This window comes from Mya arenaria, chromosome 10 (assembly GCF_026914265.1).
Source record: "Mya arenaria isolate MELC-2E11 chromosome 10, ASM2691426v1".
NCBI lineage: Eukaryota > Metazoa > Mollusca > Bivalvia > Myida > Myidae > Mya > Mya arenaria.
In genome coordinates, this window is record NC_069131.1 from 36628866 (window position 1) to 36655090 (window position 26225).

General features: G+C 35.6%; 3 protein-coding genes across 3 annotated transcripts; 2 read left to right on the forward strand and 1 right to left on the reverse strand.

Annotated features, from left to right (window-relative positions):
* Nucleotides 1–1568: 1568 nt before the first annotated feature.
* Nucleotides 1569–6978, forward strand: LOC128204658 (uncharacterized). The gene is made up of 3 exons (XM_052906057.1): nucleotides 1569–1920; nucleotides 3053–3196; nucleotides 6006–6978. The coding sequence occupies exons 1-3, from the start codon at nucleotides 1569–1571 to the stop codon at nucleotides 6236–6238; spliced, it is 729 nt and encodes a 242-aa protein (XP_052762017.1). The 3' UTR covers nucleotides 6239–6978.
* Nucleotides 6979–8919: 1941 nt separating this feature from the next.
* Nucleotides 8920–12194, forward strand: LOC128205459 (uncharacterized). The gene is made up of 4 exons (XM_052907110.1): nucleotides 8920–9020; nucleotides 10418–10632; nucleotides 11291–11382; nucleotides 12004–12194. Exons 1-4 carry the CDS (start codon nucleotides 9015–9017, stop codon nucleotides 12189–12191), a joined length of 501 nt encoding a protein of 166 aa, XP_052763070.1. The 5' UTR covers nucleotides 8920–9014; the 3' UTR covers nucleotides 12192–12194.
* A 535-nt stretch (nucleotides 12195–12729) lies between these two features.
* Nucleotides 12730–15764, reverse strand: LOC128204138 (uncharacterized). Its single transcript, XM_052905503.1, has 2 exons — nucleotides 15655–15764; nucleotides 12730–15238 (listed from the first exon to the last, which is right to left on the reverse strand). Exon 2 carries the CDS (start codon nucleotides 15101–15103, stop codon nucleotides 13139–13141), a length of 1965 nt encoding a protein of 654 aa, XP_052761463.1. The 5' UTR covers nucleotides 15104–15238; nucleotides 15655–15764; the 3' UTR covers nucleotides 12730–13138.
* Nucleotides 15765–26225: the final 10461 nt, after the last annotated feature.

A 26225-nucleotide genomic window follows, 5' to 3' on the forward strand; every position in this document is an offset into this window, starting at 1 on the left:
TTCGAATTGCTTGATAAATAAGTTGAATCTTGAATTCTGATTCTTTAACGAATATCGTACTAAGTTTGAACAACTTCAGTACATTTAACAGCTCTTGCTTCAAAGGCTCATTAAACGCACTTGTTATTAGACGTTAGGATGTAGTTTTAATACCTCAGAAAAGTTCATCTTAAACTTCAATTATAATGTCCTTACATCAAATTAAAAAAAAAGTTTATGAATATATATGACGTTAAAATGCTTCAGGCGACAGCTTCTTATCAAATTTCAAGACAGATGTGTCGCTTTATTTTTTGATGTTACCGATGAATTTAATATCAAATGAAACTGCGGTTCAAAACTCACATGTAACTCATTGTAACTTATGTTTTATGAACATTTGATTGTAACTTGTGTAACCATAATTTAGAAAGGGTTACAATATCGAAACTTTTATTTTATGGGTCGAATGACATTTTTCTTTTACGCGTTGTGATTATAATTCAAATACGACAAACAAACAACAGTGACAGCAACAACAACAACAACAACAACAAAAACCACAACAACAACAACAACAACAACAACAGCTGAGTAGGTTTCATAAATTTGTTTATAAAGACGGAGACCCATTTGTGCCATTCGAAAAACAAAATGAATGCGTGTATCTCGACATTTTGACCTGACTTATTAACTCAAAATTTCGACTCCATAAACTCGAAATTGTAACCAAGTATCTCGGAATTTTCACTAACGAACTCGAAATTTCGACTTACTTTCGTGCGGTTTCGACTTAAGTGGTTTCGAAATTTCGACTAAGTGTTTTCAAATTTCGATATAGTAAAAAGTAAATTATTTATGTTCTAATTTTTAGAGTAAATTATCTAAGTATTAGTTATACTGATAAACAGAAATCAAACGATATGATATATATTTTATGTATATATAAATATGCTTTACTAGAAATTTTAGATATAATTTAATATTTTTATCAGTACAGTACAACGGGATTCCCGTTGACTCGATCCTGCTTGGCTCGAATTCCTTGTTGACTCGAAATGTATGTTAAGGACATTTTTTTTTTAAATGAATGTCAGCATCTTGGGTCGAATCTTCCGAGATTCGATGTTTTTTCGCCGGTCCTTGGGAGTTCGAGCCAACGGGGTTCGACTGTATTTCATTTCCAATTATCTTAAAAGTTTTAAATTTACCTTAGACACCAAATCTCATAAACAGTCTGATATATTATCATGAGCAAAATGCCATCAGACTGTAGAAGAAAATTTAATTTAGCGACAAATTTTAGGCTCTTTGACGACCGTTTAGTTTGAACGATTAGATCGGTAATCGAGGGGTTTTCACAGTGAATAGAATTTAAATCTCTCCTTGGCTGGCCGTTATCGCTTTCCCAATTTTGTTTAAACGATACTTAAAGCATTTGTTGACAATATTGATAACGACTAATAAGAATAAACAGAAGTGTTGAAGAAGTAAATGTGCAGTTACGAACACTCAAACTATTTTGATATGCATTTGAGTTTTAACGTCAATTTTATAAATTGTGGATCGGGTTTAAACGTTTAAAAAATATGGATTTGTACGACGACACCCCGGAGGTGGTTGGTGCGGGTGAAAATGATGACAAGGTAAAGAAAAGAGTCACAATTGACGATAAAAATGACATCAAGTTTATCAATGTGGAAAACGAAAAGGAAGAGCCCAAACAGAAAAGTGAGTTCATTAGAAACCTTGAATTGATTGGTTGGCCATGGAAAATTTCTGGTACGGTGTTTCTGATTGGTTTGTTGTTTCACGTGATCGCGTTTGGAACTCCTGATTGGTTGAACACTTTTGACGCAAGCGGAAATGACGTCATGCATGTAGGAATATGGAGCGCGTGTGTGCTTATTAGCAATTGCACTTTCCGATCGGAGACATCAAGTAAGAACATGTCTTTTTTGATTGATAAATAACTTGCTATTTTCCCTTTCTTATTCTTATGATACTATAAATGTAGCCTAAACATAATATGGATACAAAATATTCCAACCATTGATAGAAATTTATTTTGAAATCGCTTTGTGTGTTATCCATTTTCTTAATCAGATTCTATTATTGATTGTTTGACTTCTATGCTTGTTCCATAAGTTTCATTATAATCTTAGCCTGTTTTTGCTGCTATTGCTAACAAATTTAAAACACACTTTGTACAAGTAAAGCATCGAAGTAGTATATATACTGACAGTAGATTTGCCACTTCGATGGTTTACTTGTTCAAAGGTATGAAGAGGTTGTGGGTTTGAGGGGCACATTATCTTGATCTATCTGATGAGACAGTACTGGTTTCATATCAGGAGTAATTCATAGCAGTTTAAAAGTGGAGCTCAAATTTGAAATTATAGTGGATCAAAATTAATCTGATGGCCGATTGTAAAAGAGCATTCATATAGTTCATAATTACATTTGTCTATATTCAGCTTGACGTCTGCATGAAAACAATGCTTTATTTTCTATTTTACTGTTTCATCTTAATGGACCAGTCAATTGTAACCACGTCCCCCGCCCCTCTAGGTCCGGGGGAATACCGGGGATAGCTGGGGAAATGGGCCGTGTTTTTACCTTCCGGGTGACCCCGCAGTGCCGGGTGAATGTGGTGGTTTCGTCTTCGCGCAAAATATATCGGGGAATGGGCCTTACCTAGGATATCCCTGGGGTGCGGAGGCATTTGGCGGAGATTTTACCCGTGATTGGCTGGACCGGGAGTCAAAGTCCCCGAACCTGGGGTTACAATTGACTGGTGTATAATGAAATCATTCCTCAGTATCCACCTTTTTTTAACCGCCTGTTGTATACAATAACATACAGTTGAACTCCGTTGGCTCGAACTCAAAGGGACCGGTGAAGTTACCTCAAGCCTCGGGGAAGTCAAGCGAAGCGGGATCTTTTACATTCAGTTTCAAGAAATCGGTCCTTTAGAACAACTTCGAGCTTAAAAGGATATCGAGCCAAGCGAGTTCGAGCCAACGGGGTTCGACTGTACATAATCTCACGCGTATGTTTCCCTCCTCCGTAGCTTGCCTTAATGCGGTACGCACGTTTGGCGGGCTAGGTGTCGTCTGCTGTATTGTTGTTCTTGTGCTGCTTATCTGCTACATCCGGAACGAGGCGGGAAGGCGGGGCATAAGCAGAGCGGTTGTCGCTAACTGCTTTGTAGCAGGTCAGTTTTTATATTCAAAAAACGCTAGTTTTTTATGCATTCATTTGTTTTCAAGAGATTTTGCAAATATTGGATGCATATTTGAAAGATAAGTATTATTATTAGTCATTAAATTATTACCATATAATTATTGTTAATTGTCAGTAACTCAGCAGTGTAGTTTCTTTAGTGGTCTACATAACATTGTGTAAACTACCCACCTAAACTACCCACCTACACTGTTTATATCTACAGCTTCACATGATTAATATCAAAAACGGCTGATGTACTGAAATAAATGTATGAGCAAATTTGTAGAATATAAGTATCTTCCATGGTCGAGATTGTAAGATAGGTTCATTCCGACCCGAGCGTAGGGTGTTTTGCGGAAACGAGGTTTACCGATTTTCTGCAAAACACCCTGCGCGTGGGTCGGGATGAACCTTTCTTATACGAGCGGCTATGGTAGATGCTTTTTCTCCCACCCCAGTTAAACAAAATTAAGTAAAAATGTAATTTTTGCTGGAACTCTTTTTTGCTTTGCGAAAATAATTGCGTACGGATATGCGATAGCACGTGGTTGCCATGGATATACGCGCAGAGATCCAGTTAATGTTAATAGTCAAATCGGTCTTTTTAAATAGTTCTGAGAATAAAGCATTATTTCTTGAATGGTGCCTGAAAACTTTTTTATGGCGATATTTGAAGCGAGAAATAATTAATTAGCATTCTAAATATTACCATAAGACAAGATTTCCTTGATGCTACTGACGACAGTCTTCAACAAGGGAGATAATTACAATGTGGTAAAAGGAGTTCCATACGGGCATTTTATCTTCGCCCGTGGGCAAGATTATAAGTATCTTCCATGGCCGAGAGTGTAAGATAGGTTCATTCCGACCCGAGCGTAGGTTGTTTTGCGGAAACGAGGTTTACCGAGTTTCCGCAAAACACCCTGCGCGAGGGTCGGGATGAAACTATCTTACACGAGCGGCTATGGTAGATGCTTTTTCTCCCACCTCAGTTAAACAAAATTAAGTAAAAATGTATTTTTTGCTGGAACTCTTTTGTGCTTAGTGAAAATAATTGCGTATGAATATGCGATAGCACGTGGTTGTCATGGATATGCGCGAAGTGATTCGGGTTATGTTAACAGTCAATTCGATCTTTAAATAGTTCGGAGGAGAGTGACGCATTATTACTTGAAATGTGCGTGAAAACTGTTTTAAAGTGACATTTGAAGCGAGAAATAATTAATTAGCGTTCTAAATATTGCCACAATACAAGGTTTCCATTATGCTACAGACGACAGTCTTCAACAAGGGAGTAATTATAATGTGAAGACTGTTAAAAAGGAGTTCCATACGGGCATTTTATCTTCGCCCGTGGGCAAGATAAGAATATCTAGCATGGTTAAATTATTGGATCTACTTATCTGAGGTGGGAGAAAAGAATATCTAGCATGGTTAAATTATTGGATCTACTTATCTGAGGTGGGAGAATACTGCCTTCTCAATTCCCATTGGCCTATCCATTGGGCTGAACACTAAACAGTATCAGTGGGTGGTTCACGCAATACAATGTAGACCACTAAAAGTTGAATATTGTGAGCATGTAACTTAACAAACAAATGGTGATGTGACTGTGTCGGATCCATCATTTTATTCTGTATGTACAAACTAACAACCTTTAACCATTACCTAGATTTCGAAATTATATTTTCTCTGATGGGATGGCAGTATTTATTTCAAAAGAAATTATTTAAATTTGCCGTACGTTTATATTGATAACTTACCAGACAGCTGTAATTGATTTAAAGAGTATTGTGTTTTCATACAAAATTAAAGGGACTGTACACAATATTGGCACCAATTTTTTTTTCCGTAACGAATCTCAGGACAATTATTTAATAAAATGTTTTACTCTTTAATATCATAATTGTAAAAAAAAATCCAAAATGTAAAAAAAAAACGATTCGAAGACAGGGGTCGCCAAAATTGCAGTCCAGTATTGTATCCACTGTGCTACGAAGGCCTATATACCTAATTTGGTAATATCACGTGATAATATCGAGTAGCCAATCACGCATAAGGAATGAATTCTACTAGGTAGACTACCTAGTAATCTTTTTTAATGGAAAAATACCAAAAAACTACGGGATAATAAATTAATTGTAAACTATGTGGTACTTCAGTTAGTAAGTTCCAATGCATTGTACACATCGATACCAAGTTTATGTCAGTTTTCGACATTTGTTTTTTCGCTATTTCATCATACGGATTACAGCCACTTTAAGGTATAATAACAACAGTCGTTCAGTTTGTTTTAGCAATTTCTATGTCTGAAAGATCAAAACAAAATGGCCCACAAATTGAATGTCAAAGACATTTTTATTGTGGTAACTCTCAGTCTGGACTTTAAATAATAAGACAATATTATAGCTATTATTGCAATGAGGGCCGTTCGGGAATAGTAACCTAAGTCTGTAAATGGACTTTACTATTATTTATTATCTATTATTGCTCCTCGATTATCACTAATGTTGGGCACCCATCGTCGAATACCGATTATATTCGATTATCGCGCCATCACTACTTATTATGATCAAATTTGATATCGGACATCCAATCAAACTAAAGAGCGTAGTGATACATGACGTAAGTAAAGTGTGGATTTGTCCTTCGTGGTCAATCTCTGCTGCATAGCAACATGCATGACCACAAGTGCAATAGTCCAAAAATCAGAATAATGTATTAGCAACAGACCGATCGTACAAATAACCACAAACAACGGTATATAGGATATTTATTAGTGTCATATCCTTTTTCAGCTCTGGCCATTCAAATAGAATCTTCCTTATTCTGGAGGTCGGGCGCATGCGCATACAGTGACGTCACAGGAACTACAACTAAACAGTGGGCGTGGTCTATTGCGCTGTCATTCGTTTCCGTTGTGCTAATATTAGCAGCAGGGTTGTCGTTCTTGGCTATAGAACTGATATCAATTTCCCGTGAAAATAATAAAACCAGACCTTGGAAGGGCAAAGGTTTTAACATCACGTAAACGACTTCAAGCTGCACTCTTACAGATTGACAATTTTGACAACTTTTCTTTTAATTCTAGTATTGAAATGAACCATTTTTTTTTGCGTAAACGACTGGTATAAGACTACTGACAAAAGATCAGATCGCAGCTTTTCATAGTTATGTTTGGTCACTATTTTTATGGCTAAAAGACTAACGTTGTTTTATTTTTTAAAAATCCGGCAGTGACAATTGATATCTCTTCTATTGTGAGTTATCTTATATGACTGAATTGAAGGCCTTCATACCAAAATCAGTTGATTCTGAGTCAAAGGCTAAATAAAATGTCAAAACTGTCAATCTGTGAAAGTGTAGCTTTAAGGACCTTCCACTTTTAAGAAAAAAAATTTTCATCGACGGATAGATGAACTTTATTTATCTTACAATGGGCTCATTGTTCATTGTTAAAGTTAACAACGTTGTTATAACTGGATAATTGTTTACATTCAAATCTTTATACTCTAAATATGGTTCTTTTAACAAATATTGTGTTAATAATTTCAGCTGGGAATGTTTTATTGAATTATCTCAGCACTTTCCATCGAGTATTTGGGCAAAAGATACCAGAAGCGCTGTTTCACATATTTACCATTTCTCAATTGAAGCATGTATTATACGTTTTATTTTTAAGTGTAATTATATCATTTTATCTGTATTTTAATTTGTATTTAAAGACGAAAAAGATGTAAACATCAGAAAGAATGAATGTAAGATTTAAATAAACGACGTGTATACTAGCGTATATCAACAAATGAAATAAAAGATTTACTTTTTTGTTCTATTCGTTATTAAGCTGGCAAAAAACACTTTGTTGGATTAGTTCCAGATTAAAGCTGCACTTTCACAGATTGACCGACTTGGCATCTTTTTTTCTTTTCTTTTGATCTCCAAATCTGAGCTGATTTAGGCATCAATACTTTCAATTCAGTCATGCAGTCAAATAAGATAACTCAAAAAGTAACAGAAATCAATCGATTGGAAAATCATTCTATCTTAAAGCGTTTGTAACGTTTTTAAACATACAACATTTATTTTTGAACGAATATTAAAAATTTCGATCTGACCTTTTATCAGCAGTCTTATATCACTGGTTTTAAGACATTTACAAACAATTTTGCTCATTCAAAGACAAAAAAAAATGTAAAAAATAGTCAATCTGTAAGAGTGCAACTTTCATATAAGAAATCAACCGATAACATATTTCAAATACTGACTGTTCAAATGTAAACAAGGCCAAGAGCAAGGCCAATCTATAAGAGAGTATTATACTACAATCTTTATCAGTGAAATAAATATGACATTTCACCGTTGAAATAGTGAAGCTATCGATCTACATTGAAACAAACAATTTTCCTCTATATGATTTATCATCGTTGGCACGATATTAAGCGAGTAAGTGATGTCTTGCTCTTTTGGTGAAATATATTACTATCGTACACTGAAACAAACAGTAATCCTCTGAATACTTTATTATCGCTGGCACGATGTAAACTGGATAAGTTATGTCTCGCCCACTGGATGAAATATATAACTATCTTAACTCTTAACAAACAAGCAATTATCCTCTGTATAATTTAATATCGATTTCACGATATTACGAGGGTAAGTGATGTCATACTCAATCAGTGAAATGCTTTACTATATTACTCTGAATCAAGCAAATTTTCCTCTATATAATTTAATATCGATTTCACGATATTACGAGGGTAAGTGATGTCATACTCACTCGGTGAAATGCGTTACTATCTTACACTGAAACAAGCAAATTGTCCTTTATATAATTTAATACCGATTTCACGATATTACGAGGGTAAGTGATGTTATACTCACTCGGTGAAATGCTTTACTATATTACACTGAAACAGACAATTTTCCTCTATATAATTTATCATTGAAGAAACGATATAAGAAACCCACCGAAATCGAGGGATACATGCGGCGACCGCAGATGATATACGGTGGCTGTAGGGTAACGGTACGGCGTAACTGACGTCAAGTAATTGCTAGATGGCATGAAGTAAAGTCTTCATGAATAATATTTGGCGGAGTATACGTAGCGAACGAGCCCCTATTATTCATTAAGAAATTACTTCAGGTCATCTAACTGACTTAGAATACAACCTCATTGGCTGAAACATTGACAACGCAACTTCTGACGCAAGGAATGTGTGTATCGGATGAGTCGCAGTAGGCGGTCCTTTAAACACGCGCGAGAGGTGAGATTCTAAATGATTTAAGTCTAGAGTTTAATGATTGCCTATCTTGGATTTCGTTGGCTAAAATGTAGGTTGTATTCTAAGTGTGTTAGAAGGAAAGAAGAAAGTAGATGTTATTGAAAATACTCACTAACATACTGCATAAAGTTGAACCAATTTTGAAATTAAGATTCTTCAGTGTCAATTACTTGTCGATAACGGAGGTGTTTGTTATCACGTTCGCTATTCAGAAATACCAGGTAACAGCTTTAATGAATTGGAGTTTATCTGCACTCTATATCAGTCAACTTTAATTAAGCACCTTAAAATTGTGATAGTTCATATGTGAACTAATGAAAACCTCGTCCATAAATCTAAACAAATAAGAGTTGAATATTTATGTTTTATTGAATTCTATACCAAAGAATTTATTCTAAATAGTAGTTGTTCAGATACTTGAAGGTTTGTGTAAGCGTGAATCACGGTTCTTTGACTTGCAAGTGCAGTTTTGGAGGATGAGCTGAAACCAACATAAGAATCGGATATGATCAATATTTATAAATGGCGGTAAGTTTACTTACGATGGAGAATCCATTCGGAGCTCCTCGGCCATTTTTATCGAAAACAACCTCGGATGTATGCCGATACATCAATATAAGTAGTTCGTAAACTTTTGAATGATATTATTAATTAAATGTTAGGTTTTAGCTTGTATTTATAGATCTAAGTTTGAATTGATTGCCAGTGAAGTGTATTATTGCATAAATAATTAAAATTCCCAAGAGTAAAGTCATTCAGTTTAACTGCTAAATTGAAATTACTACGCGATCTACTTGCAGCGCAGTTAAAGGGTGCCGATTTCTGACATTGTAAACCGTCCATTTACATCCGATGTTGTATTTGATAAAAATGGCCGAGGAGTTCCGAATCTGAAGAATCGAGCCTTTTGGATTTACGAATATAATTGAGCAGATGGGTTCAAATTCGAGATAAAAATGTGGATTTTAAAAGATATTCTTAAATTATCTTAACAAAAATGCTGTGCTTTTCATGCGCTTTATTAAACCAATCGGTAAAATTTTGTTGCTGTGAATTTTACTGAAAGTCGGAAAAAACGTTTCTTGAATAATCTTGAATTGTACTGATTTTTGTTTTCTTTGAGGACCTGACGACGCCTTTCAAACAAAATTATGTTCTGATCAAATGGTTAAATTAACTCACGTTCTATGCAAGTCATGTTTTTTTTAGAAAAAATGCATATATTTTAAATTGCATACATTTTTCCTCTGAGCGAATCAGTGCTCCTTTTTATTCGTAAATACTTCGGCTCGATTCTCAATCGTGTTTCTTTTATTATTATCTTTTTAATTTTTCTTCCCATCTCATGATGGTATGTGGTCGGTGCATCCCAATTAAGGACAACCAAACATGTATTTATGCGCTCACTTCCGACACTACTTAAGCAAAAGCCTAGTGTAACATTTCAATTGTAAAACAAACAGTTATTTTAGTCGAATTTAAATTATTCTATCTTGCATGGCACATTATGACTAAAACACCTCTTTAAGTTGAGTAGAAGTGAATTTGTCCGACAGAACATGTACTTGAAAAGAAACAAACATAGAAGAGTAAGTTATGCACCAGTCAATAGTAACCACGACCCCTCCAGGTCCGGAGGTATACCGGGGAAGTGGGCCGTGTATTTACCTTCCAGGTGGCTCCGCAGTGCCTAGTGAATGCGGTTGTTATGTTTTCGCGCCAAAAAAAGCTCCGAAAAAAGTGGGGATTGGGCCGCCTTACCTACGATGCCCCCGGATGCAGGGGCATTTTGTGGGGATTTTACCTGAAATTGGCTGGACCGAAAGTGAAAGTCCACGCTATTCCCGCACCAGGGGGAGGGGGAGGGGGGGCGTGGTTACAATTGACTGGTGCATAACACATAACTTTATTGTTTTGATTTTCAGAGCGCAATTTTCACGACCGTAAGTTATAACGGAAGCACCCCAAACACGACCAACACCGTTCCAACCCCGGTAAATACCGTTCTACCGCAACCAGGAATCTTCAGCACCTCGGATGGACGGGTCCTGTTAGCAACTATACTGATTCTCATTGTACTGGTTGTTGTTATACCAATTGTGTCTTATATACTGTGGAAGAAATACTGTTGGGTTATGATGTAAGTATCACTTGGTAAAAACGACTTTTCGCATTGTGTTTATGTAAATAATATGCATAACAATTATCTTCATTCGATCTAATGTTTATAACTCATTCTGAATGAACAAAACACTCACGCGGTACATAAACGACAGATACACATCGCTTCTTTTCAAATGGTGACTCTGGCGCAGGAAAACATAGTTAAAACTTCTTTAGTTTACAAAGATTGTGAAACAAGTTAATACAACTGTATATGATAATCCCTTCCATATATATATATATATATATATATATATATATATATATATATATATATATATATATATATATATATATATATATATATATATATATAACCCTCGTCGGCACGATGTAACACGAGTTGTTGGAGAAACAAAACGTTTTTCGTCTTGGGCTGTGTGTCCTCATTTCAATTTTAAAGAGTCATATTCCCAAATGGTCGTCATTTCTGTTAGCAATTTAAGAACCAAAGGTTCTTTGTTAAACCGAGCCAATACCTCTTATACCCTCAAATCCCACTTCCTTCAGCTTTTGATCTGAACTAAACTTGCAATATTGATAAATATAAGTTTTATAATGATTCATTTTTATCACTCATCGTTTTAAGTTTTTTTTTGTTGTTTTTTTAAAAAGATGCACTATCATAATTACAGCCATGACCCAGAACGCGGAAAATGGCGGACAGATAGAATACCACAGACTGAAGATTATTTCGCAGACAAAGAAGTACAAACAGATGTCCTTGGTAATAAAACCTTTCACACATTTTTCAAGGGAAATCCGTTTCGTTAAAAAGCGTTCAAGAATAAAAGACGATTAAGAATACATAAAAAAAATGTATACGTATTTACAGTGTAACCCCGTTGGCTCGAACTCACAGGGACCGGCGAAAATACATCGAGCCTCGAAAAATACAAGCCAAGTGGATATCGTTACAAACATTAGAAACAAATCGGTCCTTTACATTCAGTTTGAGCCAACGAGGAGATCGAACCAAGCGAGCTCGAGCCAACGGGTTTCGACTGTAATTGCTTTAATTCTACGTTCATAAGATGATTTTGCTGAAAATATGGCCTTGAAGGGAGTTCATGCTTCCAAAACATTTTAACTCTTACGACAATAGTCGAACGGGCCTAGGCAAAACGATTCGTGTATTACTGCAGTCAAATCCCGATGGCTCGAAACTCCTAGGGACCGCCGAAAATACCTCGAGCCTCGAAAATTCGAGCCAAGCGGAAAATCTCACGTTCAGTGTAAAAAGATTAGTCCTTAACTTTCAATTCGAGCTAACGAGGAATTCGAGCCAAGCGAGTTCGAGCCAACGAGGTTCGACTGTAGTTTGCAAAATTGTACTGTATTATTCCAGCATTAGAGTTTGACGATTTCTTTCGTCGCCGTCAGCCGGTGGACATGGCCAAGTATGAGGGTAAGAAGCTGGGAGAGGCTGAGCCGCCTTACCCTCGCTGGTATAGGGTGAATCCGCAGCATTTCAGTGATCCATGGACCAACCGCCACGCGGGTCACGAAACAAATTACCTCACTAAAGTTTGGTGAATGCGTTATCAGTGACGTCACTTATAAATGTGGTTTGAGAAGCTACGTCCCTCTGATGAATGTGGCTGTGTGTCGTCACTTTTATGTTATACTGAGTGACGTCACCATAATGTGATGTCATTAACGTCATTAATGTATGGTGCGTCAACACATTAACTTCATATGCATGCAAGGTTACCTAAAAAAGATATGTGGTTGATTTTATATTCAAAACTGTCACCACCTTTAAGCGGTAAGTGCATTGGCCATTCACCTAAATTTAATTAAATTCAGCAAAAAAAAATTAATGTAGTGTTTAGTGACTGGCCTCGGCTGGGTATGGCGCGAGTTAATGTGTGCCTGTATGTGAACATAACATCTACAGGTTCTTATGTGTATATTAGTTTTGATAGTCAAAATGCTTCTAAATTTACGATATCCTTTGGTTATAGAAAACTGGGAAACACAGTTTGTAGAATATATTATGTTGAAAATAATAAGTATATGAATAAATATGTATATAATCACTTGTTCATAGAATTAAGCTCGTCATGTTACATTTCATCATCGGCAACCACGAAATTATCTTGTGTTCAACTTCATACAAGCCGTTCGAAAATCTCGTTTACGTGCAGTTACATGAAGCAGGGAGACTATTCTTTGAAATCGCATGTTACAATTAAATACTCCACAGGCGAGTGGTCTAAAGAGGCTTTTTAAAAGTGTAGTGATCTGGTCAACCTAGTTCTATTTGACCTTTGCCAGAGTATCGGGGTATTCTACGTCAGTGTAGCGCAGTAGTGTCTGGGGTGTCTGGTGATAGCATAGTGCAGAGATTAGATCGTGGGTATCCGACAATGGTTACATATACACGTACGATTTTGTCAATATTATAGCTCACCCAAATCCGTAAGTTGTATTGTTAGCACGATTGTTAACGATTTGTTGTTCACTTGTACATCGCAGAACTATGTATAGTTATTTCTGCGAGGACTTTTATGTCTGTGAGTGTCATTTTCATCATTGTCCTCCGTTGTCTTTGACTCACAGCACCAACACCACGCTTTATAAAAATGAGCCCTAAATTGAGAATTGAAAAACCCGTAGATAAATGGATTAATAGCACAGTTTAGAAAATACGATCTTATTCCTATCTGGAACAATACTAAGTGAGTGTTAGAAAACTCGTATACCAAATTTTCATGAGAATAAACGCGCCAAACGGCAAGGATTAAATAAGGGACGCAACTCAGTATGAACACAGAGGCGATGATAATCATGATTATGGTATACTTGATCGTGTTTATGTCCAACAACTTCATTCTCATATCCTTTAGATTATCCGTATCAGTGTTTAACTTGTTGCTTTCGGTACTTCCGGTTCTGCGCAGACCCTTGCGTGGTGATAAACTTCCGGTTGAGCTAGTGCGTTTAACTGTCGCGTTGCCTTCGCTCGCCGTTCTACGTAAGCCAGACGTTATCTTGCTCCCCGTGATGCTTTTACTACTATTATTTCGACGTAAACGCTTGCTGTCTACCACACCGTCACTTCGTGTACGCTTTAGTTTTGACGTTACGTTAGGTATTGGTATCAGGTTATTCACTTGATTATTCTCATTTTCACGTTTCTTATGATCACTCTCGTCCGGAATGCTTCGAATCGACGAAACGCTTGACGGTCGTAAAAACTCGTTTATGCTGCTCACGCTCCCCGGCCGCGTGATACTGTTGGACCATGTGGAATCGCTCATGGCGCTACGTGGACGCCACACTGGAATCTGAGATTTGTCACGTGGTTCTATGCTGAACACTTCGTTCTCGCTGGCGTCACAAATGACAACGCTCTTCACTGTCATAATGCTCCCTCCCCTCGATCGTCCACTGAGATCGGTAAGGATGGAGTTCGGACGACTGCAGTTCGACAGAGGACGTCCAGGTCCTAATATATCATGCCACGCTGACGGCGGTCGGTCGTTATCGACGGTTGGCAGACCATTGGCGTCAAGCTCAAGAAGTTCGCGTAGGTCCGGAATAGACTCTTGCATCGGTGGCGGGTCGTCGTCTGGTCCATCGTATTCAACTTCCTCTAATTCCTCCTCCTCGTCCTCTTCCGGTATGGACGCAATCGGTATTGACGTCGCTGCGGGGTCCGATGACTCATACTCCGTATTTGACGTTGTCATCGTTGTGACGTTTCCACTTGCCGTCCGGCGTAATCCTTTCTGTGCAACGTAAAATCTAAATTTCTTATGCTTATACAACTGACGTCCAACGAGAAAGTAGCACACTATCAAAGCAGTGGTTATACCGAAAAATCCAAGAAACTGTATAGCACTAAACGTCATATTGTACGGTCCGTACGCTTCGTCTTTCACTGACGTACAATCATATCCAGCAATTGTTATAGGTTCTCCTTTGTATGTTGTATTGATATTCACAATTTCAACCGTGTAAAGCGCGATCGACGGCCAGCCAAGAATGACGCCAAACATGGCGCTGATGCCTATGATTGTACGCGCCGTTCTGACAGTCATCTGACGTTCAAACGGTTTGCAAATCCGCTTGTATCTGTCTATCGCTATAAAACATAACGTGAACGCTGAAGCAATCACTGCGAAATGGTTCACAAACACGAGTAACCTACATGCTGGAACGCTTTTAAACAAATAAAACAATCGTAGATCCGAGATTTCTATAGGAATCCCGAACAGGCAGGCTATAAGGTCGAATATTGCCAAAGCTAGGATGAAACACGTCGCTGAAGTAGTTTTGGAATGGAACCCGTAAAAATACACTACCATAAGATTTCCTGTAGTTCCAAGAATCATGAGAAATCCGCAATACACCATAGCAGGTATGAGAACAATAGCTTTTTCATCGTTCAGTGTTTGAAGAATATCGTCAAGTTCCTCTGCGCTTTCGTTTCCACGCATTTTGATTGGTGGTTAATTGTTCTTACATTTATCAAAATATTTCGGTCCGTTTCTCTTCTTTGTTTGTCATCTGGAATTCATGAATTCTTCGAGTAGCTGTGTTAACGTGTACTCTTGAGTTCCTTCTCTTTCGGACTTAAAAAGAAAAATCACAAATGCAAATATTCAGATGATTGATAAGAAAACAATCGCATGTTATCATATCAGGCGAAACACTATTTTACATTCAGAACAAGACTTCACAATTTATTTATAGTAATCAACTTTATTTATATGTTTGTCTGTCTCTCTATTTGATGTCCGTCTGTTTGTCTGTCTGTCTGTCTGTCTTGTCTATCCGTCCGTCCGTCGGTCTGTCTATTATTATTATTATTATTATTATTATTATTATTATTATTATTATTATTATTATTATTATTAAACTGTATCCGACAAATCTTACGTTATGTTAGTAGTAGAAGTCCGATTAGGTCCAGCCTATTACCAAAACATTTTCTTAGATTCGGAAAAAATAAACATTGAAAATGAATAACAGATAAACAATAACTCACTTGCATGTTTAATTTGTTCCTGCGTGAGCATTAAATTTTAAATCTCGGACATTCGAAAATTTATTAAAACTGCAATTGAAAATATATATGAATAGAAGTGATAAGTTTTTAAAATCTTTTAATCCCAGACTTTAAAGTACCCATATTGTGGCATGGATTTTAAACACTTAAAATATTTGGACTCTTTAGAAAAATAATAAGCCATTGATCGCCAGATTTTGTACCCAGAGTGGACAAATGAATAATTCGGAATCTGTAACAAAAAGTTTTAGGCCTTTATCGCAATGTTTATTGTGTCTGTGGAGTTACAACCCAGTGCAGACACACAGAGGCGCGTAGCTTCCTAGACGCGAGTAGGCGGCTGAATGATAGTGTTCTAGTAGTTTTGCCAGTTGTTATTTGTATGTGTTTTTTTCTGTCAAACATTTCACACCTGAACAGCGACTTACATGAACGAATTTTACTGGGGCCGTATTCAATGAGCATCTTAGTGAATATTTACTACTTTGTGAGAATTTCATGATTTTTGACATCAGTTATTTTAAATACCCACTATTCTTCATCAGATTTATTCATATGCATACATTGTTTAGACCATTTTCTTGTTTATTTTCATATTTTTGGTGTCCAAACATTTTTCGTTTTCTTGGAGTTCAAATAAGAAAAAAGGCAATTTTTCACAAAGTTGAATTTGTTTACTTAAATGCTTATTGAATACAACCCCTGATCTCTATTTTTATATTACTTGTTTACTACAGTGGTATGTTGATTGACCGTGATTGATTTAATGATTGATCATTGATTGATTAATTGATTGACTTAATGTTTGATTGGCTGAAAATATAATTTCCGAGGGTGCATACCCCGGGCACCCACGCACAATTATGAATCCACATGAATTGAGGGCTAGCTACGCCCCTGACATAAACAGAAATGTTGAATCAATACAGCCAATTATGATAACTTTTAATTCATAAGGGTTTTGTTAGATCAGTAAATGGTTCAATAGCGTTAGAAAATAAAGCAAATAATATTCATTTAGTTTAATGATAATGTACTTGAAGTATTAAAGTGAATTCTGGTATATCATCAAGTTTCTCTGTTAGCTGTGTTTCATTCTCATTTTCATTCCAATTATATTAAGAATGAATTGAACTCAGACAGTTTAGAAAAAATAATAGTGGAAATTGCTTATTTAGAAAAAATACAAATTAATCCTTTTAATAATACGTTTTAATAAACTATACATGTGATCCTTATATTCATCTCCAATAGATAACAAAGAAATAGAAATAAACAAGTTTGAAAAAAAAATCCTTATTCAGAAAAAAATGCCGAAATATTATTTAAATTATACTTCTTAATAAACAGTGTCGTTTGATACTCATTTTCCTTTTAAATAGACTAAGAAGAATTTGGAGTAAGCCAAAAAAAATGGCGAAATACGATTTGAATAAAAAGATTAGATAAACTTTATCGTTTTATTCTAATTTTCCTTTCAAATCGACAACAATTTGAAATAAGACAGTAATGAAAGAATGAAAACTACTTAATTTTTAGAAAAAAACAACAACATAGGATTTTAATTTAACGATTGAATGAACTATCACATTTGATTATTGCATTCCTTTTAAATATATTAAAATAATTTTAAATAATCCAATTTTGAAAAAAGTCTTACTTAAAAAACGGCAAAATATGATTGAAATTTTGCGATTAAATAAACTAAGAAAATGCAAGCCATTCTGAACAGGGCTGTAGTTTGTATGCACTGATTTAATTACGCGTTTTATTCATAACGCTCAACAAATTTGAAATCACAATACGCTTAAAGTTTAGTAAACAAATCTCAAATCTTTCAATCGCATTGAAAAACAGGCCAATATAGGTATTACAGATGAATAGGTGACAGGACGCCTTCTATAGATAAGTTTGAATAAATGGCCAATACGAACAAACATATTGAAACAAATTTTAGGGTTAAATCTTTATTACCCATTAGTCGAAATAAAGCTTTTTTATTCGCGTGATAATGTGGCTGAAAATATTAATTATATTCAGTAATGGTGGTCTATAAAGTGGAGTTGACATGTTATTAGTTATTGATAGACCCCGCGAATGTTATTATATCTCAGATATCTAAACAGATGTCAGTTTAACAATTGGATATATCCACATAAGGCACATACTTAAAGCTGCGCTCTCACAGATTGACAGTTTTGATATTTTTTAAATATTTTGTCTCCGAATCAGCTGATTTTGGCGTAAATACATTCAATTAAGTCACATAAGATAACTTCCAATAAAACGTTCGAAGAGCGCATTTTTCTTAAAGCTTTAGAAACGCTTTGAGCTGTAAAACATCAATTTTCGACTATAAATTTGAACAATGCGTTCTTATCTTTATGAAGTCAACCTCCTTATATCGCTGGTTTCTAGTTATTTACGTGAAAGTTGGCTCATTCCAAGACAAAACAATAACAAAAGCTGTCAAAACGGTTAATCTGTGAGAGTCCAGCTTTAAGCGACAACTTTCAATAGTCTGCAGAATTTGGTCTATTACTTGAAGAAAATATTTTTAATTAATATTTTAAGCTGTTTAAAGTTGTCTGAAGAAGGACACAAAGGCTGTTGTATTAACTGAAAGTGTGCACGACACTTTGTGTTGATTAAGTCCAACTCAAGAAGGCGTTGGGTGGCACTTCCCCATGGCTTCGTAAATAAACACTAATACCACTGTCCCCACGTTCAAGTTGTCAGAATAGTTGTATACAAAAACGAATGCTTGAGAATGTACAAATGTATAAAGTATGATAGGCAATAAGCTGTAAGAAGACGGTCTAACAGGTCCATCTATTATCTATCATATCTGTCGAACTGGTCGACCTTTTACCTATTATATCTGTCGAACTGGTCGACCTATTATCTAGGATATCTGTCGAACTGGTCGACCTATTACCTAGGATATCTGTCAAACAGGTCATCCTATTATCTAGCATATCTGACGAACAGGTCGACCTTTTACTTATTATATCTGTCGAACTGGTCGACCTATTATCTAGGATATCTGTCAAACAGGTCGTCCTATTATCTAGCATATCTATCGAACAGGTCGACCTTTTATCTAACAGACATAGCAAACATAGTTAGAATCTGTCTGACAGGTCGACCTACTAATTATCATATATGTCGAACAAAGTTGAAAAACTGTCTGACAGATTGATCTATTATCTAATAGGCATGTCAAATACAGTTAGAGTATGTCTGACAGGTTGATCTATTATCTAATAGACATGTCGAACATAGCTAGTAAACTGTCTGACAGATTGATCTATTATCTTAAAGACATGTCGAAAACAGTAAGTAAGCTGTCTGACAGGTTGACAGATATGTAGAATATAATTAGAAAACTGTCTGACAGGTCGACCTATTAATTATCATATATGTCGAACATAGTTTGAAAACTTGCTGACAGATTGATCTATTATCTAATAGGCATGTCGGATACATATAGAATCTGTCTGACAGGTTGATCTATTATCTAATAGACATGTCGAATATAGCTAGTAAACTGTCTGACAGGTTGATCTATTATCTAACAGATATCTATTATCTATTAGACAAGCAAAACAAACAGTTAAACTGTCTGAAAGGTTGATCTTTTATCTTAAAGACATGTCGAATACAGTTAGTAAGCTGTCAGACAGATTGATCTCCCATCTAACAGATATGTCGAATATAATTTGAAAACTGTCTGACAGGTTTATCTATTATCTATCAGATTTGTCGAATATAACCAAAAAACTGTCTGACAGATAGATCTATTATTAAATAGACATGTCGAATGTAGTTGAAAAACTGTATGACAGATTGATATATTATCTAACAGACATGTCGAATACAGTAAGAAAGCTGTGTGACAGGTTGATCTATTATCTAACAGATATGTCGACTATTGTTAGAAAACTATCTGACAGGTTGATCTATTATCTGATAGACATGTCGAGCATAGTTTGAAAACTGTCTGACAGGTTGATCTATTATCTGATAGACTTGTCGAGCATAGTTCGAAAACTGTCTGACAGGTTGATCTATTATCTAATAGACATGTCGAGGATAGTTCGAAAATTGTCTGACTGATTGATCTCTTATCTTATTAACATGTCGAGCATAGTTCGAAACCTGTCTATTATCTAACAGACATGTCGAATATACAAACATGTAATCGTTCATTCTGCCCGACAATTGACTGATATGCAAACCTATAATCGTTAATCCTGCCCGACAATTGACTGTTATAAAACCTATAATTGTTCATCCTGCCCGACAAATGACAGTTATACAAACCCTTAATCGTTTATCCTGCCCGACAATTGACTGTTATAAAAGCTATAATTGTTCATCCTGCCCGACAAATGACAGTTATACAAACCCTTAATCGTTCATCCTGCCCGACAATTGACTGTTATAAAAGCTATAATTGTTCATCCTGCCCGACAATTGACTGTTATACAAACCCTTAATCGTTTATCCTGCCCGACAATTGACTGTTATACAAACCCTTAATCGTTTATCCTGCCCGACAATTGACTGTTATACAAACCTATAACCGTTCATCCTGCCATACAATTGACTGTTCTAAAAGCTACAATCGTGCATACTGCCCGACAATTGACTGTTATGCAAACCTATTATCGTTCATCCCGCCCGACAGTTGACATTTATACAAACGTATAATCGTTCATCCTACCCGACAATTGACATTTAAATAAACGTATCATCGTTCATCCTGCTCGAAAATTGACGTTTATACGAACGTATAACCGTTCATCCTGCCCGACAACTGACATGTATACAAACGTATAATCGTTCATCCTGCCCGACAATTTATGTTTATACAAACGTATAATCGTTCATCCTGCCCAAAAATTGACATTTATGCAAACGTATAATCGTTCATTCTGCCCGACAATTGACATTTATGCAAACGTATAATCGTTCATCCTGCCCGACATTTGACATTTATACAAACGCATAATCGTTCATCCTGCCCGACAATTGATTGTTATACAAACCTACAGTCGATCATACTGCCAGACGATTGACTGTTATACAAACCTATAATCGATCATACAACCAGACGATTGACTATTATACAAACCTACAATCGATCATACTGCCAGACAATTAACTGTTATACAAACCTGTAATAGTTCATTCTGCCCTACAAATAACTGTTATTCAACTCCCGTTCATACATCCCGACAATTGACTATTTAAATAATGTTTGACAACCCGACGTGACAGTTGATAAACTATAGCTGGCAAATAATGCTTAATACAATCTGACAAACCGACAAACTTTGATAAAATAAGAAGTTTATTTGAACAAATGTATTTATAAATCATTCATGGATTTGCGATTAACCTAAAATCACGAAATCTTTCATAAGCAACTGCTGAAAATATCGCAATATATGACATTTGACTTTTAAGAACGAGTTTATAATTTGGCTTAATGCCTAGTATTTTCAACAAAGTTATTTCCACCTACAAATGTTATAAAGGATTAGCATTGACCCGTAATAGAGATTAACAAGATCGGGTTAAGCGCATATAAATCAACGGATTAAGAATATCGAATGGATTGTTTCAAAGGCTCGGCGTTGCCTTTTCAAAAGGCTATCGGAACGATAATCAGCTTTATAGTTTATATATTAAATGTGAATGCTGTCAACTCAGTTTAAACGCTTCAATACTTCACAAAATTGACTGCTGTCAACTCTGCGTGCACGTTTATTGCTGAATAAATATAACACATGTTCGCTCTATTTAAACTGTTTATTGCTTTTAAAAAGTTTTGTATGTGATACAACAAAAATTTAGTAATAAAAAATAAAATATACTACTACTACTACTACTACTACTACTACCACCACCACTACCACTACCCCTACCACTACCACTACTACTACTACTACTACTACTACTACTACTACTACTACTACTACTACTACTACTACTACTACTACTACTACTACTACTACTACTACTACTACTACTACTACTACTACTACTACTACGTATAATAATAATAATAATAATAATAATAATAATAATAATAATAATAATAATAATAATAATAATAATAAAATAATAATAATTCCAGCAAGTTTAAAGTCAATATATTGTTATCAGGGGCGTAGCTTGTCTATTAAGTAATTTATTCCCACATGGTAGGGGGTGGAGGGGAGATTTCTCTTTATTCCAGATCGAAAAAATAATATGTCTTGTTCATAGGCCTCGTAGATCCTGTCCACATTGGCCAACTGGAGACATTCAAATTTTATCAGAATTACCCAATAAACCTGAAAGTGTTCTTCATCATTCAGGATAAGAGTATCAATGTTTTGAAGCAGGTGGTCAACAAAAACGTAGAAGACGGAAATCTTGCAATACCGACTCGGGTCCTGTACTTAATAATTCGCCCTGTTTCTCTGTCTGGCTGCTTGTCGTGGCACTGCAATGTCAATCTAGACATAACAAAAGTTTAACATTGAATCGACATTTGTTAATTAAACCGTTCAGTGCAATCTGTAGAAGAATGAGATATACATGTGTACCTCATAGGTGTTTACCGCGTATATCTGAATATTAATCTAATCAATATTAAATTATACTCTTTTTTAAATCATCAGTCTGCTGTTGAGCGTAAGCCACAATGCATATCGATTTGTTAAAAATACGTTTAGATCATATTTTTTGTTCCGTTAAGTTGGAAGTGAAAATTATGCTGAGTATCCAAAGTCACAGTTTATATGATAATTGACAGACGATTGTCCCATTTGTAAACTCAATCAATATAAAGGTAATGAACTCCTGCATTGGTGTCATATGACCTGTTAAAATAGTGACACTTGAAAGTCAAAGATTTAGCATAAACTTATTATGAATAACTGCAGTTCATTTAATAATGTCAGAAAATCTTAAAAGGCCAAATAACCGAAATTAAAACAACTCCGCCATTGGGGAGAGTGATGAGTACGAAACTTATGCCAGGAAAATTAACTAATCGAAAATATTCAACAAAAACATGCAGATAACACTCAAATCTTAAAATAACAACCAGAATTTGCACCTGAAATTCCCAAACGTAAGAAAACAAATCTCAATCCAGTCTACGATGGGGAAGTACTGAGAGAAGATGGAGAGGAAGAAGAGAAGAGCAAAACACTAAAAAAGTGGGAAGAAAGTGGAAGGAGATGAGGGGAAATGAAGGAAAGAATGGTAGGAGAAGGAAAAGAGATGCGGATAAGGGAAAGGGGACATGAAGGAAAGAATAGGAGGAGAGGAAGGGGGATAGAAAAGGGCAAGAAGGAAGGATATAGGAAAGAAAGGAGGATATAGGAGCAAAGAAGATAGAAGAGGAAGAAAGGATGAAAGATTCGGGAAGATCATCAAGAAAAGAAGGATACCAAGATAAGCAGATTTAGGTTGAGAGAAAAAGATGAGTGGAGAAGGATGATAAGAAAAAGAGAAAGTAAGAGGTATGGAGAAAAGGAAATAATGCATTTTGACCTGGACGCATGTGAGTTTGGTTTATGGTCACCAAGCCGGAAAAGTGGGTTGTTGTTCATGTTATAGATTTTATAACGGTCTCCCCTCGCACCTCGCCCCTCGGCTGGGTTAAGGCAATACCAAGCCTTATGCTTACGGTGTTGTTGTTCTTGTTTTAGAGTTTATAACAGTCTTCCCTAAACCATCGGCTGCAGTAAGGCAATACCAAACCCTGTATATCGGTTATGTTTTTTTATGTTGTTGTAGAGTTTACAATGGTCTGCTTGTGAATTAGTTCACGGTTGAACGGTCAACACATTACCTCGCTATGGGATGTCTTTCGATTATCGAATATCCTTCAACCATTTAATGAAGAGCTTTTTTTCTAGCCTTCATTACGTCAGACTTATTTATAAGACCGCTGTCTCATATCATTATTCGGTTATGGTTGTTGTTGTTGTTGTTTTAGAGTTTATAATGGTCCGCATGTGATTAATCATAATTAGTTCAGGGTTTAACGGTCACCACAATTCCTCCCTATGATCTGCAGTTCGTTAATCGAACATCCTTCAACCAATCAATGCAGAGCTATTTTATTATCTAGTCTTTATGACGTTAGACTTATTTATAAGACCGCTGCCTAATATTATTAATAGAACAAAATAGAACACGGAACATAACATTTATTCACACAAAAGCAACACATGTGGAGACAAATACAAAACTATATAAGAGCACGCAATATAAACATCTATTAAACATCATAATATTTCCATATCATATATATATATAATACACTTTTAATAAAATACACACACAACGATTTATGTTAACTGAAATGGTTACAATTTTGTTCATTTTACATGCTACTTGAATACTTAAAATAAATTTGGTGTTGTATAGAATACTAGTATTTTAAAATCATATAATAATTTAAGACAATGAAATACAAGTCATATCAACACACAATCTTGAACATGTGGACAAAGCCAGGCAAGCAAACACTATATATATATATATATATAGGATCTGTCACGAGGCGTCATCACTAGCGGATCCAGGGGCCCGGCGGCGCACTCGACAAGCCCCCCCCCCCCCCACCTCCCCCGAAATCGTCCAAGTTTACTTTTTATTTTAATTTAAGAGAAAAATAGTAATAAAAATACGCCTAAAATGCATGCTTTCAGACCAGCAATTGTTTTCTTGGTGGAGTACCCTCAACCCTCCTCTCAACACTTTAAACACCAATAATTCGGTTTGAGGGAGGGGCGCAAGTCAAATGGTGACGCCTCTAAGTTACACCCCTCTAACGTTGGTTTCCTGGATCCGCAACTGGTCTTATAATTCACAATTGTACTCAACGAGTTCAGGATATATGTTAGTATTAGCATAATTATCTCCTGGGCGAGAAGAATGCAATTTTGTATTAATATGACGTTGTGTATGTAGGCCGTTCATTTAAGGGCCTCTCACAGTGCAAAGTTCGTTTGAAGGACAAAACAAGTACTGTTTAAAAACTTTTCTTTTTTAGTTTTCAGGTTAAATATCTAGCAAGCATAATAAATACATATGTTTAGGTGTAATTAGGAGTTGAGCAAATTTTACGAAATAAGATTTCATCAGATTTTTAATAAGACAAAAGTATTTGCATTTAAAAAAAATGTTTTTACACAAAATGAATATGTTTTTTTGTCAAAATAGTAAATACTACCCAATCAACAATGTTTTAATGCTGTGTGATGGTTGCAGCTTTTTTTAGAAAGACATTTGCATTTCTGTAACATGAAGTGAATTTTATCTAATAGTTTTCATTATTTTAATGAATATCACTCTTGTTTGAAAATATATCAGCAAGAACCCACAATACAGTGTTGATTGGGAAGTCGGAGGTATTATGACACCAAAATAAAGTTATATTGTTCACATACTTTTCCGAAAAAAATGCAAATGCTTTTTTATCCAAAATATGATAAAACTTTCTTTCGTGAAAGTTGGTGAGCTTCTTAAAGTCCCGAACCATGTTGCAAAGGATATATCCTTTATTCATGAAAAAGATTGTTCCTCAAACTAAATAAAACATTAACTTTTAAAACGTTTTAATTATTGACTTTACCCATCCACCTTTGCACTGTGGAAGGCTCTACAGAATGGAACTTCAATTATTCATCCTTGATATGCAATACTTTATGAGATTCAATATTCCAACTATATAATACGATGATCGTCATCACTCGTTTGCATACTCAATTATTTAAGAATGGGCGGGAAACACACAATTTGAATAACTATTCCGCTATCCTGCCAACATTCTATTTAATTTATACAAAACAGATGAAAAAACAAGTTACAGAGCATCGATTACAAAAGAATAATCTCTCGCACTTGTTTTCTACTTTGTAATACATTATAAATGGCCAATACAATCAGAAATGCATGTGATCCATAATTTCAGCGATAATAGATTCACCGAGCAGACAAGACATGTCAGCCTCAAATGGGTGATAGTTGTCTATGAATAATCATACACACATATCAGTTGGCCACTGTAAATCATCAATACATTACGGTCAAGGTCGTGGGACGAGATAAGGGCATGGAGCCATGAACACAAACAGTCTCAAGTCTGAGTTCAGACTCAAGTGACAAAACTGCACATCTTCATTTCATTGTAACTTTCTTTCTTGTTGTTTTAAGGAATGAATTGCGGGGTTGATGTCATTATCGGGGTATGAACACAATTAGGCTGGTCTAAGTGCGTGGATTCCACACACTTAGACCAGCCCAATTGCGTTCATATCCCCGATAATGACATTAACAAGATCAATAGTTTTCATGTATATTGTTATGCGATGAATTGCGATCCGAACATATCCGAAGATGTTGCTTTCATCGATTGATGAACGCAATTGCCGAAAGCCAGTTCATTTAAGGAATGGAAGTTGAGGTGTAAATATTTGATGATGAACTTTAATTTACTGAATTTTATAACTATTTGAAAATTGTACAATTATTCG

Excerpts from the sequence above, each read along its gene's own strand:
- LOC128204658 (XM_052906057.1), top strand. The coding sequence starts at position 1,569 with ATGGATTTGTACGACGACACCCCGGAGGTGGTTGGTGCGGGTGAAAAT. Across the intron at positions 1,921-3,052 it reads TTTCCGATCGGAGACATCAA|CTTGCCTTAATGCGGTACGC; the intron begins GTAAGAACATGT and ends CCTCCTCCGTAG. Across the intron at positions 3,197-6,005 it reads CGCTAACTGCTTTGTAGCAG|CTCTGGCCATTCAAATAGAA; the intron begins GTCAGTTTTTAT and ends ATCCTTTTTCAG.
- LOC128205459 (XM_052907110.1), top strand. Across the intron at positions 10,633-11,290 it reads AAATACTGTTGGGTTATGAT|CCATGACCCAGAACGCGGAA; the intron begins GTAAGTATCACT and ends TCATAATTACAG. Across the intron at positions 11,383-12,003 it reads AGTACAAACAGATGTCCTTG|CATTAGAGTTTGACGATTTC; the intron begins GTAATAAAACCT and ends GTATTATTCCAG.
- LOC128204138 (XM_052905503.1), bottom strand. The coding sequence starts at position 15,103 with ATGCGTGGAAACGAAAGCGCAGAGGAACTTGACGATATTCTTCAAACA.